The sequence below is a fragment of the Zingiber officinale genome, chromosome 5A (genome assembly GCF_018446385.1).
Source record: "Zingiber officinale cultivar Zhangliang chromosome 5A, Zo_v1.1, whole genome shotgun sequence".
NCBI classification, from domain to species: Eukaryota; Viridiplantae; Streptophyta; class Magnoliopsida; order Zingiberales; family Zingiberaceae; genus Zingiber; species Zingiber officinale.
The window spans coordinates 150,182,845-150,200,456 of NC_055994.1; the positions used below are offsets into that span (position 1 = coordinate 150,182,845).

The following is a 17,612-nucleotide window of genomic DNA, read 5'->3' on the forward strand; positions in this document are numbered from 1 at the left end:
TGACTCAGTTGAAGAAGTTTATGTAATATCAACAAAGAAATTGGATGCAATATAACTAAAGACATTATCATAAATGGATTAAAACAAGACATCAAGAGCCCATGAAATGTATAATCTTACTGAAACCAAAATCAAATACAATTACTAACGAGTTTTAGTAGATGTTCCTACACATCGAAAAGAAACCATAACACCGATCTTACTTCATCGTCTCAAGCTTTCCTCCGTTCATGTGCACTCGGGTGCAATGGCTAACTCTTCCTGTCATCTGAAAATGTGGCAAGCCAATCTGTAAACTTTGAGATCATCAGCACCCATGTTTCCTAATGGGCTGATGTATGCATGCAACAGAACCATTTCTTCTGTGGTAGCAAAGAAAGAATGGTATTAACACAAGGGATTCAATTCATATAGGAGCAGAGTATGAGCATGCACATACAGGAGGTTTGGAAGCAGAAATTCCTGGTTTTAGAGCTTCTTCCTCCTTCCCAGGAGAGTCGGTTTCGCGTATGTTGCCACCCATTTTCTTCTCGTCGCGGGCTTTGTTGAAGATCACAGTGAAACCTTCAGCCGAGGCAGGGTCATTGACATCCCACTCACCAAACTTTGGCAAAGGGCAGCCTTTTTCCTGCTAGAATTTAGGGCATGTTTGTAAGTAGTGAAGCAAGTTGAAGTTCTTAGCATCCAGTCAAATTTAAAAAGGTTGATATCTAAATCTCTCACATACTTACAGTATGGTTCATTTCTTCATGATGGAAACTGTCATACACAATAGAGGGATGTGAAGTTTGAATTTCAGCAAAATAGGGTGGGCAATAGAAATCAATTAAGTGTCAGACAAACTCAAAATCTTATCTAAAAATACACCTATTTTCAGATAAAAAGGATGATATGTGCAGGCCACTTGCATAACAGTTATTTTGAAGGCATAGTCCTCTGCATGTCGACTCAAATAACATAAGGTCAGATACTTGATAGCTAATCATGCAATAGATAAAAAGGGTTAAGATACAGATACATGATCAGGAATTAGCAACAATCTAACACATGTATTTCATAGGACAATGAAAATCTTCCCAACCCATAGTCCATCAATTTGAAGAAAAATAATTTACAGGCAATTCACTAGAAGATTTTAATTCTATCAACTAACCTTGCAAGTTTACCTGCATAGAAAAAAATTAACAATCCATGGCGAAATTAAGGAATAAAAGTTAAATATGCAAAATATTTATGAGAATGTAACTATATGGTGATCATAGTCTCGAGACAAAACAAGACATAATTAAAGTACTCAAAGAGTATGAGGTTATAACAAGAAGTTTGGCCAACCAACTTCTAATCCAGAACATTATAAGAGTATTGGAAGTCAAGGGACCAAAGTACTAGATAATATTGAAGAATGATTCTGATAATTTGACACTGCCAACGTGCCACATATATGAATTGACTCTAATGCAGTGATAAGGAAATATGTTGATTAACATAATCACAGAAGCTTGAATTCTAGCAATTTTCATCTAAAGCAAAATGGGAAATCAAAGACTCCATGGAAGTACAAACAGCTTAAGAACCATACTGACCTACTAGATATCGTAGATATGCCTTAGTTGATTAAATGGCATTTGAGAGACATGAAAAAGAGTAAGGCCCTAGAAGAACAGCGAAAAAGAAGCACTTTTTACAAATTTTACACTTGATTGATCGATAAAACGCAGATTAATAGTTTCAAAAAGGAAAAAGGTCCTGCATTTTGTACCATCCAAGCATACAGAAAACCTCTGAGCTCCAGTGGACTAATCCATACCCATACCCATTTCCACACAAGAAGTCAAAGAAGCAATAAAGTTAGAACTGAGCGTGCCCTAGATCACCAAAAAAAACTAGCAAATAATCAGGAAACAAGAAAGCAGACATGAGCAGGGGAGCTAAACAGATCAACACACATCTACTCCACTTGCTCATTCTCAAATGTAAACCACAGCCAGCCCCAACAAGATCAACCCCATCCCAGCACAACCAAATCGAATCAAAAATTCCTCAAACAAAAACCCGGGGAGTAAAAGGGCCGAGGTAAGGGATTGCGACTCACCGACATCATCAACTCCTCGTTCAGAGAGGGAGAGAGGGAGAGGGGAGAGGGTAGGGCTTGTAAGCAGGGTTTGGAAGGGACTGGCGAAGAGGAGCTCCCTATATACGTAGAAGACGAAGTACATGTGAGTTGTCTGCCGCCGGCCCGCCGTCAATTTGAACCGGAGTACCGGACCAGACCGGTTCCGTCTTGCTGTGTGCTTCGGGGGAAAGGAAGAGAAACGGAGGGAGATTGTGCATTGCCTAATTATTTTTAGGCAGATTTTCCAATGGCACCCCTGATTTTTATTTTATTTTTTATTTCACTTTCTACATTTTTTGTTTTTGCCTGATTATTTTTTATAGGCAAAATAAATTCCAAATAAAAAAATTATAAATTGAATTGTGTAAATTACAATTTCCAAATGAAGTTTATCTTAATTTATTATTGGGTGAAAATATCATTTATTTTCATTATCGTTAAAAGGATATCTACGTTGAAAACATAATAAAAGAGTGTCCAAATTATCATTTTCTACCTTATTGATTCAAGACAAGACTAATATAATATAAAGAAATTTTAATCAAAATTATTATAATATGAAATAGTTTTAGCTAAAAATATTATAATATAGGACAATTTTAATTACAATTATTCTAAATAATTTTTGTAATCAAAATTACTCTAATAATATTATAACTATTTTACCGTGTTAAAATAACTGATCAAAATATTTTTTTTAAATTAATGTTAAAGTATTTTTTTTAACTAACTTTAGAATAATTTTAAATAAAATTATTGCAAATCAATATGCCCTTTCTTATTTGCACTCTGTTTGTACTATAATTATAGTGAGTCGATCATCACTTAACAATTGTTTAATAATTATTATAATCATTTATGATTTATGTGTATGTATTTTCTGAGGAGATTGATGATACAAAACAACTTAAGATAAATGATATCAATTTTTACTGCAATAATTATTATAATCATGGTTAAGAGTCGATCACGGTTGGGACTTTCGAATCGTAAAAGTCACTTTTTACGTTGCGGAAATCTCGAAGTCTTGTCACATATTCGTGCGAAAATATATAAAATAAATCATGTACATGTTTCTAATATAGATCTACCTTAGATCTATATGAATAAGAAGCGTTACCCTTGTTGCGAAACCCTTCGCTTATCTCGCTCGTGTTGGAACCCCAAGGTTATTTTGGTGTGATCAACAAGTTAAATTAGGTCATGTGTGTTTCTAACCTTGTGTCTAAGTGTGCAGGAGCTTAGGAACACAGGTAGTCGAGCGGAAGACGCAGCTAGCGAGAAGGACGACAGTCCGAGGGACGAGGTGCTGCGGAAGAGTACCCCAGTGGACGAGAAGGAAGCGTGCGGTGGTTCCGAGGGACGAAAGCCGGAGCGGAAGATTGCTCGGGGAGCAAGAGACGCAGCTAGCGAGAAAGACGGCACGCGGTGCGTCTGAGGGACGAGAAAGAAACACGCGGCGATTCCGAGGGACGAGAAGCCGGAGGGAAGCCCGCTCGAGAAGACCGGAAGTTGGGTTCGGGTGAGCCCTTTTCCGGATGGCAGAAATACCCAAGTGAGCGGATCCGGAGGAGAAGAACCGGACCGAGGCGGGACTGAACCAGAGAAGAGGTCCCGGACGAAAAAGTCAACGACTGTTGACTTTGGGCTCCGGGGCGCCCGGACCCAGTATTTTCACCAGATCGAGTCAAAACTCGATCTGAACGTTGGGGGATAAAATTTATCCCCCCCAGGGCGCCCGGAACCCTTCCAGGCGCCCCGACCAAGGCTATAAATATAGCCTTGGTCCAGAAGCTTTTCATGAATTCAGAACTCACGCATTTCTTTCAAACACTTGTACGCTTTCTGTAGTTAGCTTCTGTTGTGCGCTTCAACTTTGTAAGAGGCTTCTCCGCCTGAAGGAGAAATTCTAGTGCGATCATCTTTCTTGGATCAACAACTTCCCCGGTTGTAACCAAGTCAAAACCTGGTGCCTCGTTTTCTGTTCTGATCTTAGTTTATTGCTTTGATTATTCTACAAGTGTCAGTTTAAGAGTTCGAGGAGGGTTGGTTTGTGTTTTGATTTTTGCAGGGCTATTCAACCCCCCCCCCCTTCTAGCCGGCCTAACGGTCCTACAAGTGGTATAAGAGCCGAGGCGCTTCAGGAGGACTAACCGTCGAACGAAGCAACGTCATGGCCGGACCAAGCATCCATCCACCGAAATACGAAGGGGACTTCTCTACGTGGAAAAAACTAATGCAGGTATTTCTTACAACAGATATTGAACTATTTTTAACAATGAAATTTGGCTTTGAAGCTCCAGAGGACAAGGAAATAGATAAATGGACAAAAAAGGAGCAGGCTGACTTCGTGGCGAACGGCAAAGCAGAGTACCATCTGCTAAGCGTTCTTCCGCCTCAAGAAGTCAACATGATCGGTAAATACAACTCCGCAAAGGAACTTTGGAAGAAGTTCCTCGAGCTGCACGAAGGTACGTCCGAAGCCAAACTCGCTAGATGAGATCTGCTTCGCAATCAGCTCACTAGCCTGTGACTTGGGGAAGACGAGACAGTCGCACATCTGCACTCCAGAATAAAAGAAATCATCACCGGACTCACGAATCTCGGAGAAAAGGTAAGTAACCGAGATTCGCTCAGGTACACCTTAAATTCATTTCCAAGAAATTCAAAATGGGCATCACTAGTAGATGCTTTTTACATTTCGAAGGACTTAGAAAAAATTTCATTAGAAGATTTTTTTTCAACATTTGAAGTGCATGAGACAAGATGTGCAGGAATGAAGGAGCCCAAGAACAACGTCGCCCTCAAAGCTTCGAGAGACGAACCTGAGTCGGAATCTTCTCTCGACGACGAGGAAATGGTAATGATGGTAAGAAGATTCAAAAAACTTTGTAAATCCAGATCTACTAACCATCCGCAGGGGAAGAAGAAAAGGACGATCCGCTGCTACCATTGCGACAAAGAAGGGCACGTCAAGGACAATTGCCCCAAGCTGAAGAGCAAGAACAAGGAAAAGGGTAAGAAGCCTATCCAAAAGCGAAAAGCCCTAAAGGCGACGTGGGATGATACGTCGTCGGAGTCGGAAGTCGAGGCATTCTCCGGACTTGCTCTAATGGCAAGTCATCAAGACGACGACTGTGAGTCAAGCTCTTCCGAAATGAGCATCGAGAGCATCGATGAAGGGGGAGCTTCGTCAGAAGAAAGCAGCAGTTCAGGGGGAGACACGGAAAACGAACTCGATAAGGTAAGTCAGGTACGTTCTCTTCCTCCCGATAAACTTTATAAATTTGTTAAGTTATTAACTAAAGACTACTGTAAATTAGAAAAAGAAATAAAAAATTTAAAAATAATTTTAGCTAAGTCTTGCCCTCTAGAAGAATTAGATAAATCAAAATTGGAAAATGAAAAATTGAAACTTGAAAATAATGATTTGAAAATTCAAGTAGATAATTTGAAAAACCATGCATGTTCATCTAAAACCAATGTTAGAAGATTTAATAATTTAAATTGGTACTTTAAATATCATCCTGGACAAATTAGGAACATTTCAAGAAAATATATTCCTAAAAATGTTTTAGTTAATCCAGTAGGTTGGAACCTATATTGGGTTCCTAAATCATGCTTAAACTAAATTTTAAAATTAAAATTAGCGCTTTAAGTGAGAAAATTAAACAAAGAATTTCTTTATGAGGCTTTGTCAAGGAAGTGGTTGTTGCTCCAATAACCAAGAAGGCCTAGTGCCTCGCCACGACCTGGAAGCCAAAATATTGAAATTAATGTTTAATTAACTTACTAATGAAATATTAATACAAGAATTAATTAGTGCTTTAAAAAGGGTTATTCAAAATATTTTATTTCAATTTAGAAATTTACTTATTTAGAAATTTTTAATTGACTAAGTCATTTATGTGCTTAAAAATTCTCAAAAATTATTCTTTCTTAAGTTAAAAGATTTTCTGAAATTAGAAATTTATGCTCAAATTTCTTAGAAATTTTTTTCCAAAGTCAGATTTTTTTTTTTTAAAAAAAAAAACTTTACTTAGAATTTTTTTTTAAGTTAGAAATATTTCTCAAAATAATTCTTGCAAAAACTTAAATTTGTTTTTATGAATTTCGTCTAAATATTTTTTCAAACTTAGATTGTTTCTCTTGGAACCCCATTTTTTTTGTGATCAAAGGGGGAGAAGGGAAAGTATAAGTCTAGGGGGAGGTAGATAGATTGAATTTTTTTGTCTATCTTTTTTACTGAGGTAGATAGAGTTATTTTTTTTCTATCTTTTTGTACTTAAATTGCAAATTAAGTTAAGTTACTTAATTTTATTTAAAGTCTATTTTACCCTAGCTTAACTTGGGTTGATCACACCAAAAAGGGGGAGATTGTTGGAATCTCAAGGTTGTTTTGGTGTGATCAACAAGTTAAGTTAGGTCCTGTGTGTTTCTAACATTGTGTCTAAGTGTGCAGGAGCTTAGGAACACAGGTAGTCGAGCGGAAGACGCAGCTAGCGAGAAGGACGACAGTCCGAGGGACGAGGTGCTACGGAAGAGTACCCCAGTGGACGAGAAGGAAGCGTGCGGTGGTTCCGAGGGACGAAAGCCGGAGCGGAAGATTGCTCGGGGAGCAAGAGACGCAGGTAGCGAGAAGGACGGCACGCGGTGCGTTTGAGGGACGAAGACTGCGGATGAGTACGCCGGCGGACGAGAAGGAAACACGCGGCGATTCTGAGGGACGAGAAGCCGGAGGGAAGCCCGCTCGAGAAGACCGGAAGTTGGGTTCGGGTGAGCCCTTTTCCGGATGGCAGAGATCACCCAAGTGAGCGGATCCGGAGGAGAAGAACCGGACCGAGGCGGGACTGAACCAGAGAAGAGGTCCCGGACGAAAAAGTCAACGGCTGTTGACTTTGGGCTCCGGGGCGCCCGGAGCAGCCCGGGGCGCCCGGAACCCTTCCGGGCGCCCGAACCCAGTATTTTCACCAGATCGAGTCAAAACTCGATCTGAACGTTGGGGGATAAAATTTATCCCCCCAGGGCGCCCGGAACCCTTCCAGGCGCCCCGACCAAGGCTATAAATATAGCCTTGGTCCAGAAGCTTTTCATGAATTCAGAACTCACGCATTTCTTTCAAACACTTGTACGCTTTCTGTAGTTAGCTTCTGTTGTGCGCTTCAACTTTGTAAGAGGCTTCTCCGCCTGAAGGAGAAATTCTAGTGCGATCATCTTTCTTGGATTAACAACCTCCCCGGTTGTAACCAAGTCAAAACCTGGTGCCTTGTTTTCTGTTTTGATCTTAGTTTATTGCTTTGATTATTCTACAAGTGACAGTTTAAGAGTTCGAGGAGGGTTGGTTTGTGTTTTGATTTTTGCAGGGCTATTCAATCCCCCCTTCTAGCCGGCCTAACGATCCTACAGCTCGTCCAAAAGGTTGCCAGATCTCGAGAGTGTCAAGCGCACACTCCTCTATACGTATCCACACGGACAATAGGTGGAGAAAAACCACTTAGAGTGTGCTAGCACTCTTGGATGGCTCGGCAATGAAGGAGAGGGAGAGAACTAAAGAAAGAAAGAATAATGATGATACATTAATTATGAAAAATCATAATAAAATTAGCTTAAGTATTTTCATCTAATGAAAATACTTAATGCTCAATAACTCCATTAATGAGCCTCATTAATGAGTCTTAATGAGTATTTAATAAATATTCATTCTTCATTAAATGATCGTTTAAAAACTCCTCTTCTCTTCATAATTTGAATCGAAATCTGAATCTAATATTCAAATTGAATTCATAATTCAATGAATGTTATCATTTATCATTGAATTCATAATTCAATGAATGTTATCATTTATCATTGAATTCAAAATTCAATGAATATCATCATTAATCCTCACTTGAGTCTAACTCAAGTCTAACTCAATCGAGTCTTACTCAATTAATCTAATTTGGATTACTCTTAATCCAATTTGGTCCATCACATGAACCTAATCCTCTTGGTCCATCATATGAACCTATACTCCATCTAACTGCCCTTTGTGTGTGACCCTATAGGTTCTTGTAATGTTGGCAATGCTCCTATATCCATTTAGAAACATAAGCAATGATCGGTATCTAGCAACACATCATTACTACCCAAGTTACAAGAATGTTGAGATCCAACATCACCATTGTGACTACTAATTGTGACTCTCACAATATGTGACAATGTCCTTCTATCCTTGACATCTAGATTGATCAATTGAGACATAGACCATGTCATTCTCTAATCAATCTATGTCTTGAACTCCATGTAGACTCACTCTAAACAAATGAGCTCAATATCTCATATTGACTCATTTGGACATGACCATGCACTTAGTGGTTTCACTCTATCAAGAATCATGATGTCACTCTCGTCATATAGGAGGGATAGATCTCATCTACATCACTCACATCCCTCTGCATAATTTGTTATATACCCAGTAATCGCCTTTATAGTCCACCCAGTTACGGGTGACGTTTGACAAAGCCAAAGTATACAACTCCTTATGTAAGGAACCATGGTGACTTCATCTCCAAGGACTGATAGTTATACTAATAGTCACATGAGAAAATATATGATATTCATATAACGATCCATGATACTTTCTCATGGCGGGTCATTCAGTATACATTCTCCAATGCATACAATGTGCCAACTTGATATTTCTATATCCATGACTTGTGAGATCAAGTCATCGAGTTGACCTACATGCTAGTCTCATCGCATTAATATTGTCCCTGAATGTTAATACTTGACTAGGAATGATTAAGAGTAGTATTCTCTATATTATCTCACTATCAATTCAACCAATTGATTGATATAGATAATAACATTCTACTCAAGGACGTTATTATACTTAGTTATTTGACACCAATACAAGTAAGTATAATAACCATAAAGAAATACCTTTATTAATATATAAGAATATGATACATCGAGTCCATACAACAATTATCATATGATTGACTCTAGGACTCTAACTAACAATCACTACTTAGTCCTTATTTAATTATGATGAGTTAATGCTTTCTGGGTAAGGGTACAGTAGCAAGACACATTTTTCATTTTTAATTTTTCAGACATCTAAAATCATCTATAGCGAAAAATATTTAGAAGGGATATTTGTTTACATATACATCATCTCAAATCAGACATAGAGTTATGCTCGATGATTTCCCTTTCTTTATTTTTTAACAAAAAAAAATAAAAGAATATATTTAATGGTGAAATTTAGTCTATTTGAGAGTGGAATATTTAATAGATGAGCTCATACATATTTGGTTTTGTGGGATATTTGATTGTGGGATTTGAGATCTTTAAGTAATGAGATATTTGATTGATAATGTGAATGTGAGGACCATAAATATTTAGGAGAAATATTGAATATTAGTGTGGATGCTCTAAGGATCAAAAATTTCGATGAATTAACTAATGACTTTTTCTTAATGGGCAGATGACCTAAGAACGTTAAGCTTGCTATGAACGATTCTTATCCTGGTGGTAGGTGAAAAATTTATGTGGAACTATATTAGTTGCTCTAGGATTAGTTGGTGTAAGTTGGATGCCTGATTCCAACAAAATTTTTTTTAATGATAAATTAGTTAGCCCTTATAGGTTGACGCAGTTGATGCTTGCATGAGTAGTTGCTCTAATAAATATTGAGGTCAATGATCAACTAGTGTAAAATATCTTGTTGGGTGTTTGATCTCCCCCATGCAAAGGGTTGCCATGCTAGAGCAAATGTTTCCCGTAATTTACCCTCTTCTATAGTGTGGGCAACTCTAGAGGGACTGCTAAGGTGACGACTTCACTTTTTGCTCAAACTATGATCAATTAGTTGCCCCAGGCTAAAGTATAGTGGTTAGACCTTTTAAATGATTAACGAGACATCTAAGAGTCGAATTATAGTTATGATACACTATAGGAATTTTTTTTCCAGTGGGATGATAACTCTAAGAACGTTAATTGCTTGGATGAGCCTCTACTAGCATTTCTCGATTTATTTTAATGACGTATGGAAAAAATTTCATAAGGCTAAGTTAGTCATCGATAAAATTAATTGGTTCAGGATGAACGCTGATGACATACTTAACACATGCAAGTTGGATGGAAAGTGGTGTTTCCGATGGCGAATGGATGAGTAACGCGTAAGAACCTGCTCTCGGGAGGGGAACAATAACTAGAAATGGTTGCTAATACCTTGTAGGCTAAGGAGCAAAAGGAGGAATCCACCTGGGGAGGGACTTACGTTTGATTAATTAGTTGGTGAGGTAATAGCTTACCAAGGCGATGACAGTAGTTGAACTACTCCGAGAGAATGATCAACTAAATATTTAGATTACAAAAAAAATTATGATAAATGAGTTGCCTCGGACTACAATACAACGACAAAGAGTTTCTTGCCTACGGATTAACTTTTTCCAGTGGGAAGATAATTTTGAGATGCTAGCTGTGGAGCGACACATTATTTACACTTTGATTTATTTTGTTAGTAACCTTATGACAAGTTAGTTTATATTGGCAACTGCAAACACCCAGAGGTACATTTGGCAGAAAATAAATATTATTTTTTTAAAATAAATTCTTCTGCATATATTAATAATTAAGTTTTTTTTAATAAAAGGAATAGAAATATAAGTCAAAGAAGAACTTGAGCCTGCCTTTTGCTCTATTTTGAGAACCAGCATGACAGAATCCATAACATATTACAGAAGAGAGAATGAAATTCATTTTAAACTAAAATGATATAAATATATGATTTTAATATAATAGACTGATTTTAATGATTTTGTTTAATATTTTTTAAAAAATAATTATGTAATTTTAAAAAATAAAACTGATTTATAAATTAAAATAAGACTATAAAAACCGATTCCAGTACAAAACCCAACCGCAACCCAGCAAGAGCACCTCCACGTATTACTCTCAGGCCGCGCAATAGTCCTGGCGGGCCCCACCCCCACGCGATCCTCGCTCCTCCGCCTGCCTATTACGCTAACGGCTCTTATCCTGCCACGTGTCAACGCAGTCCAACTCGGCAACTCCTCTCCCCGAGATCGGTCACGTGATCGCCGCGCCGCGGCATCGGATCCCATGCTTCCGCTCCGGGTTGTCTAATTAATCAACTAATCTCGCCTCCTTGAGGACACGTGTACGGTTCTAGTGTCGTGATGCGTGGATAAAGAGATAATCAACGCTCCAAATTCCCGCATTAATGTATTAGAGTGAGATATGACTAATTAGTGTGCTGATTAGAGATATTTAAGATAACAACGGCAGTTAACTGCAAGCAGCGGCACGAGGTTAGTGATAAGAACGGCTCGTTTCTTCGAGGGAGAAGACTGAGCTCATTGAGGCCATTCGTTTGCTTGCAAAGCCAGCGGTGGATATGCCGGCGATCGGGATTGCGATGAACTCTGCACTGATTCTCCCTAATGATGCCGATCGGAGATCTCCGCCGACGCCCTTCCTCGGATCGTCGAGTTCGCGTAGTCTCTCCTCTTTCTTCTATGTATCCGGTTGCCATCAAATGGACCTCCTCCGCAAGGCGGTGGCTGGGGCGGGGAGGAGGAAGGAGTGCTTCGGAGTGAGGAGCCCGATCGTCGTCTCCCCCAAGGCGGTCTCCGACTCCCAGAGCTCGCAGACGTGCCTCGACCCTGATGCCAGCCGGGTGAGTGTTACTTCTTTCCGATGATCTCAAGATTCTGTTGTCTTTTTCTTCTTAATAGATTTTGAAAACGAACTTGGTGTCATACTCTCCTGAATCGTAGTGTAGACTTGTCGAAATATTTAATGGATTCTATACTGGAGCTCTATTTTCCCCTTCGATCTTCGTAGAAGTTGATGGTGTCTTGAAATTCTTTCTATGGTATTGGCTGCTGAACTTTCATAGGAAGCATATCATTTACTTCCATGAGAAGAAATTGGTACATTCAAGAACTACTTTTCCGTAAAGCCTTTTTTGACAAGATATTTACATTTTTTGGGGGGAGGGCTTCAAGATTTGGTGATATATTGTGAGGCTATGCTTCATTTTCAACCGGTATGGCTTTGGATTAACCTGCAACTAAGGACTCAGTACAGTTTAGTTCAGTATGGAACCTACAAATTAAACTCTAGAGGAGAAATTTCATATTCAGAAAAATATTTTCAGAGGGATATAATTCGATGGAATGTGTAACCATTGGAACTTCTAATAGAATTAACTTCAGTAGTCTTCATACTAAAAGAGTGAATTTGGGTTCAGATTGTATGACCCATGCTCTATAAGAAACTAACCCGAGGAATTACTTGAGACAATATGTTGGTGTTCTTGATTTGTAGAGAAATTCATGCAGAGTGTATTTTCAAACGAAGGTATTATAAAGAAATTTGTGATGATATGATTTGTCCTGAACCACATAGTACTAGTCAGAGCAATTGATCTTCTTGTATCAATTTGCACGAATATGATCTCATGCCTATCTTCATGGAAGGATTATTCACAAAAATTAATTGCTTGCTTTTGCCTTACTTCCATGCGCAATCTTGTTTTGAAATGGCGATGGTTGATAATGGTAATGATAAAGCTTTAGTTAATCTACTTTCTTTTCTCTGTGTAGAGTGTTCTAGGGATTATACTTGGGGGAGGTGCTGGGACACGCTTGTATCCTTTGACAAAGAAGAGGGCTAAACCGGCAGTACCTTTGGGTGCTAACTATCGGCTTATTGATATTCCTGTCAGCAATTGCTTGAACAGTAATATTTCCAAGATTTATGTTCTCACACAATTCAATTCTGCATCTCTCAACCGTCATCTTTCACGAGCCTATGCAAGTAACATGGGTGGGTACAAGAATGAAGGTTTTGTTGAAGTCCTTGCTGCACAACAGAGTCCAGAGAACCCTAACTGGTTTCAGGTACACCTATGAGCTATAAGTGCTTCTATCCCATTTTAGGCTTAATTGTAATAAGGAGTAGATTTTCCTGCAATCTCATTCAATTATTTACTTGAATTTCAAGGTCACATTTTCTGCTAACCTTTATATCTGTTCCTGGCTGAGCTTCATGATGACATTAAAAAAAAACTGTTGTATATGTTGAGCTTCGTTTTTATGTGGTCACTGTATCCTTTTCATCTACATGCACACAGGGTACTGCAGATGCAGTTAGGCAGTATTTGTGGCTCTTTGAGGAGCACAACGTCATGGAGTTTCTAATACTTGCTGGAGATCATTTGTACCGGATGGACTATGAGAAATTCATTCAAGCGCATAGAGAAACAAATGCTGATATTACTGTGGCTGCATTGCCAATGGATGAAAAGCGTGCAACCGCTTTTGGTCTGATGAAGATTGATGAAGAAGGGAGAATAACAAAATTTGCAGAGAAGCCAAAAGGACAACAGCTAGAGTCAATGAAGGTATAAATTCTTTACTAGTTTTAACATATTTGTGAATATGCCCCTTTTTTTTAGCAGTTGCCATTCATAACTTATAAAATATTGGTTGGTCAGCATTCATCAATGTTTCCTTAAGCCACAATGATCTTGTTCTACCCATTTCTTCTCAGGTTGATACCACTATTCTTGGCCTGGATGATGAAAGAGCAAAAGAGTTGCCTTTTATTGCAAGTATGGGTATCTATGTCATCAACAAGGACATAATGATGCAATTACTTCGGGACAAATTTCCAGCGGCAAATGACTTTGGGAGTGAAGTTATCCCAGGCGCAACTAATATTGGGTTGAGGGTATGCCTGACATCTTAATCTGTTGATTTGTTTCCCTGTAATTTGTTTTTGTTGAAGAAAACAAAATTATTTATAAGAAAGATTAAGAAGTTCTTGTCCTTGAGATATTAGTTTATTTCATAGGCGCATATACTATTATTTTCTTTAGATGACTGGATGTAGTGGTCTGCAGACAATAAAGATGCCATTTACCTAGTTGTAATTCCTTTAATAATGGTGAAGATTGGCCATAGCGTGCTAAAAGTTTTCTTATGCTATGTGTTTGTCTATTTTTTTTTTTACCATTTTATACAGTGCAGTGTCAGAGCTTTTAAACTTTCTTACAATACAAATGATGTCAGTGTATTTATTCTTTGCATTTTATAATATATTACTAATCAATACTGGAAACTCATGGTTCATGCCAAAATGTTTATGATAGATTGAGACAGAAAATTCCTTGTTCTGCATAATCATCTTCTTTGTTGTTTGAAGCTGTAATTCGACTCTTTTATTATGATTAATAGGTACAAGCTTATTTATATGATGGTTACTGGGAGGACATTGGTACAATCGAGGCATTTTACAATGCAAACCTTGGAATAACCAAAAGACCAATACCGGATTTCAGGTAGATAACTTAAAAGAAACTAGTAAGATAATTTTTCCCCTTATTGATATGTATGTCATCCTTTCAAAAGTTCCTATATTTACCTGTGATATCTTCTTAAATCTGACTTGTTTGTTCAGCTTTTATGATCGTTCTGCGCCAATCTATACACAACCTCGGTATTTACCACCTTCAAAGATGCTTGATGCTGATGTGATTGACAGCGTTATTGGCGAGGGATGTGTGATCAAAGTAAGTGCATTACAAGATAATTTCAACATCATTATTTATTGACATTTATGTAACACTAATAGTTTTTAAATTTTTGGTATAAGAGAATTGCCTTATACTTTATCTTTAGTTGATTCTACCAGAACAATCCATGTATTACTTAACTAATAGTACTTCTATGGCCTTAGGTTTATGTTGTCTCAAATAAGATGGGGGTATTAAGTAATAGATTTGTCTTATTGGAAATTTTTATGGGTATATTACTTCCTGCTTTATGGGTAATAGATTTGAAGTGAAGATGATTTCATCCATTCTTTGATGATACGCTCAGGATTGCCCAAGCCTATTCTGATATGTTTGATACGAGTGTTTAGGCATGACTATCTATATATCGTAACAGAAGATGCTAAATAACATCTATTATTTGAGAATCAGCATGTTTAATCACCATTCCTGCTTCCATATCTTTCTTGTTTAACTTTGCTCGACTCCACATGCTTAACTTCTTCAACACTTTGGCATGCCCAATAACTAATTTGATGCATACCTTTGGATTGTGCCTTCATACATGACAAAGGATTTTGCTGAATCACAATCTTCTAATTAATTGGAGTTTGAAGGAGTATTGTAACTTTTTTTCCTTTTGCAGAACTGCAAGATCCAACATTCTGTAATTGGACTTCGTTCTTGCATTTCTGAAGGTGCAATCATAGAAGATACGTTACTGATGGGAGCAGACTACTATGAGGTAATCTACAAACATAAAACTGAACCAATTAACTTGTGCTTCAAATATAGATTTTCTTGTTTCCTTGACCTCATATTGTTTGCTACATTTTGTAGACTGATGCTGATAAGAGGCTATTAGCTTTGAAAGGAAGTGTTCCTATGGGCATTGGGAAAAACTCCCATGTCAAAAGAGCTATCATAGACAAGAATGCTCGTATTGGAGATAACGTAAAGGTAAGCTACTCCAAATATTTGTTATTGCTTCTATGCATTTGTTGGAAATTTGGGATTACTTTCAATTTTATTTCTCTAAATATACAAGACCTACAAAACCTTTTTCATATTACTGCATATTTTTTCTTGGCCTCTTGTTTCTGAACGTAGGATTACGCTTTTTTTTCAAGAAAATAGAACTTTTAACTGTGTAAGGTGAGATTAAAATCTTCCTTGATCAGTAGTTTGCCGAGTAGATGCTTCTCTTTATGTATAATAAGATATCGTCCAACAAGGAATGAGTAAGCTATGGAACATCGAACTGAGTTTACTTTTGTGAAAGGTTTGGAGGGGGGAGGGACTTTCCCTGCTTCCTTTCCCCTTCTATCTTTTCATTCAAGTAATCTCACACTAAAAAAGGAAATAAATTGCTTTAGATCAATTTCATTGCCCTTCATAGTTCATCTATTGTGCAAAATTTTCTGTAGAAATTACTTATTAAACGCCTCCAAAATTTATTGCTTGTTTACAAAGCTTCCTTTAGTTACTGATTTGGTCTAGGAGTACATGAAGTTGAACTAAAGAATTTTTAGCTAAAGGTTGAGTTTTAATGTTTAGTGGTGACATTATTATTAGAAGGGGGTTTAACTTTGTTGCTCTTGCCTTAAATTACGAATGTGTGGATTCTTGAGAACCCCAGAGTGGGTGGAGCTTTAGAAGGTTTTTTTTTTTTTTGAAAATCTCCCCTTTTATAGTTACGAGTAATTAAAAATATATATGTATATATTCTTGCGCTTGTATAGTTAGCTAAAATTTGATTTCCTGCTGCTAAGATTTGATGAGAAATCATTAAGTTAGAGATAAGCAATTTTTAGTTATACACAAGCATAGTAAGTTAGATTTGAAGAGCTTTTCGCCAAAGGCCATGGATTTGGATTCATATAAAGACACTAATAGAAAAAGTTTAACCTCCTTGCTCCCGCTCCCTAATCAAGGAGTTTGAATTCATTTCTTGATGAAGACTAATAGAATTTACATAATTTTATCCATTATGCTCTTATAAATTAGGACTATAATCTAAAAGTCTTAATGACACTCTTTTTCTTTTTTTCTTTTACTTTTAAAAAATCAGATCATCAACAGTGAGAATGTGCAAGAAGCAGCGAGGGAAACTGAAGGATTCTTTATCAAAAGCGGCATAGTGACTGTGATAAAAGATGCATTAGTCCCCAGTGGAACTGTCATATAGATCTCACCTCACCTATTAATTCTATCAATCTTAAGCAACTTAGTATTCTTGTTTACTTCTGTTGCGTATTTTTCAACTCTTGTCCAACTCCTATCCCCATTGTTTAACTGCTTAATGTCAACAGTTAGTCTAAAAGGAATGAGAATCGGGTCACACAAAAGTAGGCTCTGTTCGAGACACCCACTTAAATTAAATAAAAATATTTAACTAAATTACTTTAAGATCTATAATATTAGCCCTTACTTTCTCCATACGAATAATAGTAGCACTTAAATACGAATAATTTGACATGTATGGCATTGATAGAGATCTTTGCTTACTCGCCAGATAGAATTCCCAACGAATAATATTAGCACTTACTTTCTTCATACGAATAATATTAGCCATTGATCGAGATCTTTGATTACTCGGTCATAGAATTCCCAACAAATAATACCGACACTTACTTTCTCCATATGAAGAATTTCTTCGTTCAACGCATGATGAACATGAATTGATGGTTAACTCATTTTTTTTGGGGGCCTATTTAGCCTATTTATCAATAGTGTTATAAATGAATCAAACTTTTACAAGTAAATTTAGTATTCAGTTTGATAAAAATTTATTTAATTATAATCATTTAATGCATACAAGATCAATTAAATAAGTAAACTTAAATAACTCGTTAAAATAAATAAAGTTTGTGATTGTGAATTATGTTAATCAATTAATTATTATTCAATAACCAATCAAATAAGATTAAA

General features: G+C 37.2%; 2 protein-coding genes across 13 annotated transcripts; one reads left to right on the plus strand and one right to left on the minus strand.

Moving 5' to 3' along the window:
* Window positions 1-96: 96 nt before the first annotated feature.
* On the minus strand, window positions 97-2,291 carry LOC121982440 (protein NOI4-like). 12 transcript variants are annotated; one of them, XR_006112102.1, is made up of 5 exons: window positions 2,093-2,291; window positions 868-936; window positions 732-759; window positions 440-628; window positions 97-362 (listed from the first exon to the last, which is right to left on the minus strand). XR_006112102.1 is itself a non-coding variant. In XM_042535494.1 (4 exons), the coding sequence occupies exons 2-4, from the start codon at window positions 741-743 to the stop codon at window positions 324-326; spliced, it is 240 nt and encodes a 79-aa protein (XP_042391428.1). In that variant the 5' UTR covers window positions 744-759; window positions 2,093-2,291; the 3' UTR covers window positions 97-323. The 12 variants fall into 12 exon arrangements, 6 of the variants coding, with proteins under 6 accessions (XP_042391428.1, XP_042391429.1, XP_042391427.1 ...); XR_006112104.1 differs by having other exon boundaries at window positions 440-631; XR_006112105.1 differs by having other exon boundaries at window positions 728-759.
* Window positions 2,292-11,427: 9,136 nt separating this feature from the next.
* LOC121982442 (glucose-1-phosphate adenylyltransferase small subunit 1, chloroplastic-like) lies at window positions 11,428-17,005 on the plus strand. Its single transcript, XM_042535498.1, has 9 exons — window positions 11,428-11,798; window positions 12,730-13,026; window positions 13,260-13,529; window positions 13,679-13,858; window positions 14,365-14,468; window positions 14,588-14,699; window positions 15,328-15,426; window positions 15,522-15,641; window positions 16,753-17,005. The coding sequence occupies exons 1-9, from the start codon at window positions 11,517-11,519 to the stop codon at window positions 16,867-16,869; spliced, it is 1,581 nt and encodes a 526-aa protein (XP_042391432.1). The 5' UTR covers window positions 11,428-11,516; the 3' UTR covers window positions 16,870-17,005.
* Window positions 17,006-17,612: the final 607 nt, after the last annotated feature.

Coding starts and splice junctions, on each gene's coding strand:
- LOC121982440 (XM_042535492.1), bottom strand. CDS start 986: ATGATTAGCTATCAAGTATCTGACCTTATGTTATTTGAGTCGACATGC. Junction 760..867: donor TCCTTTTTATCTGAAAATAG/GTGTATTTTTAG, acceptor TGTGTATGACAG/TTTCCATCATGAAGAAATGA. Junction 632..731: donor ATGAAGAAATGAACCATACT/GTAAGTATGTGA, acceptor CCTAAATTCTAG/CAGGAAAAAGGCTGCCCTTT.
- LOC121982442 (XM_042535498.1), top strand. CDS start 11,517: ATGCCGGCGATCGGGATTGCGATGAACTCTGCACTGATTCTCCCTAAT. Junction 14,469..14,587: donor AGACCAATACCGGATTTCAG/GTAGATAACTTA, acceptor TTGTTTGTTCAG/CTTTTATGATCGTTCTGCGC. Junction 14,700..15,327: donor GCGAGGGATGTGTGATCAAA/GTAAGTGCATTA, acceptor TTCCTTTTGCAG/AACTGCAAGATCCAACATTC.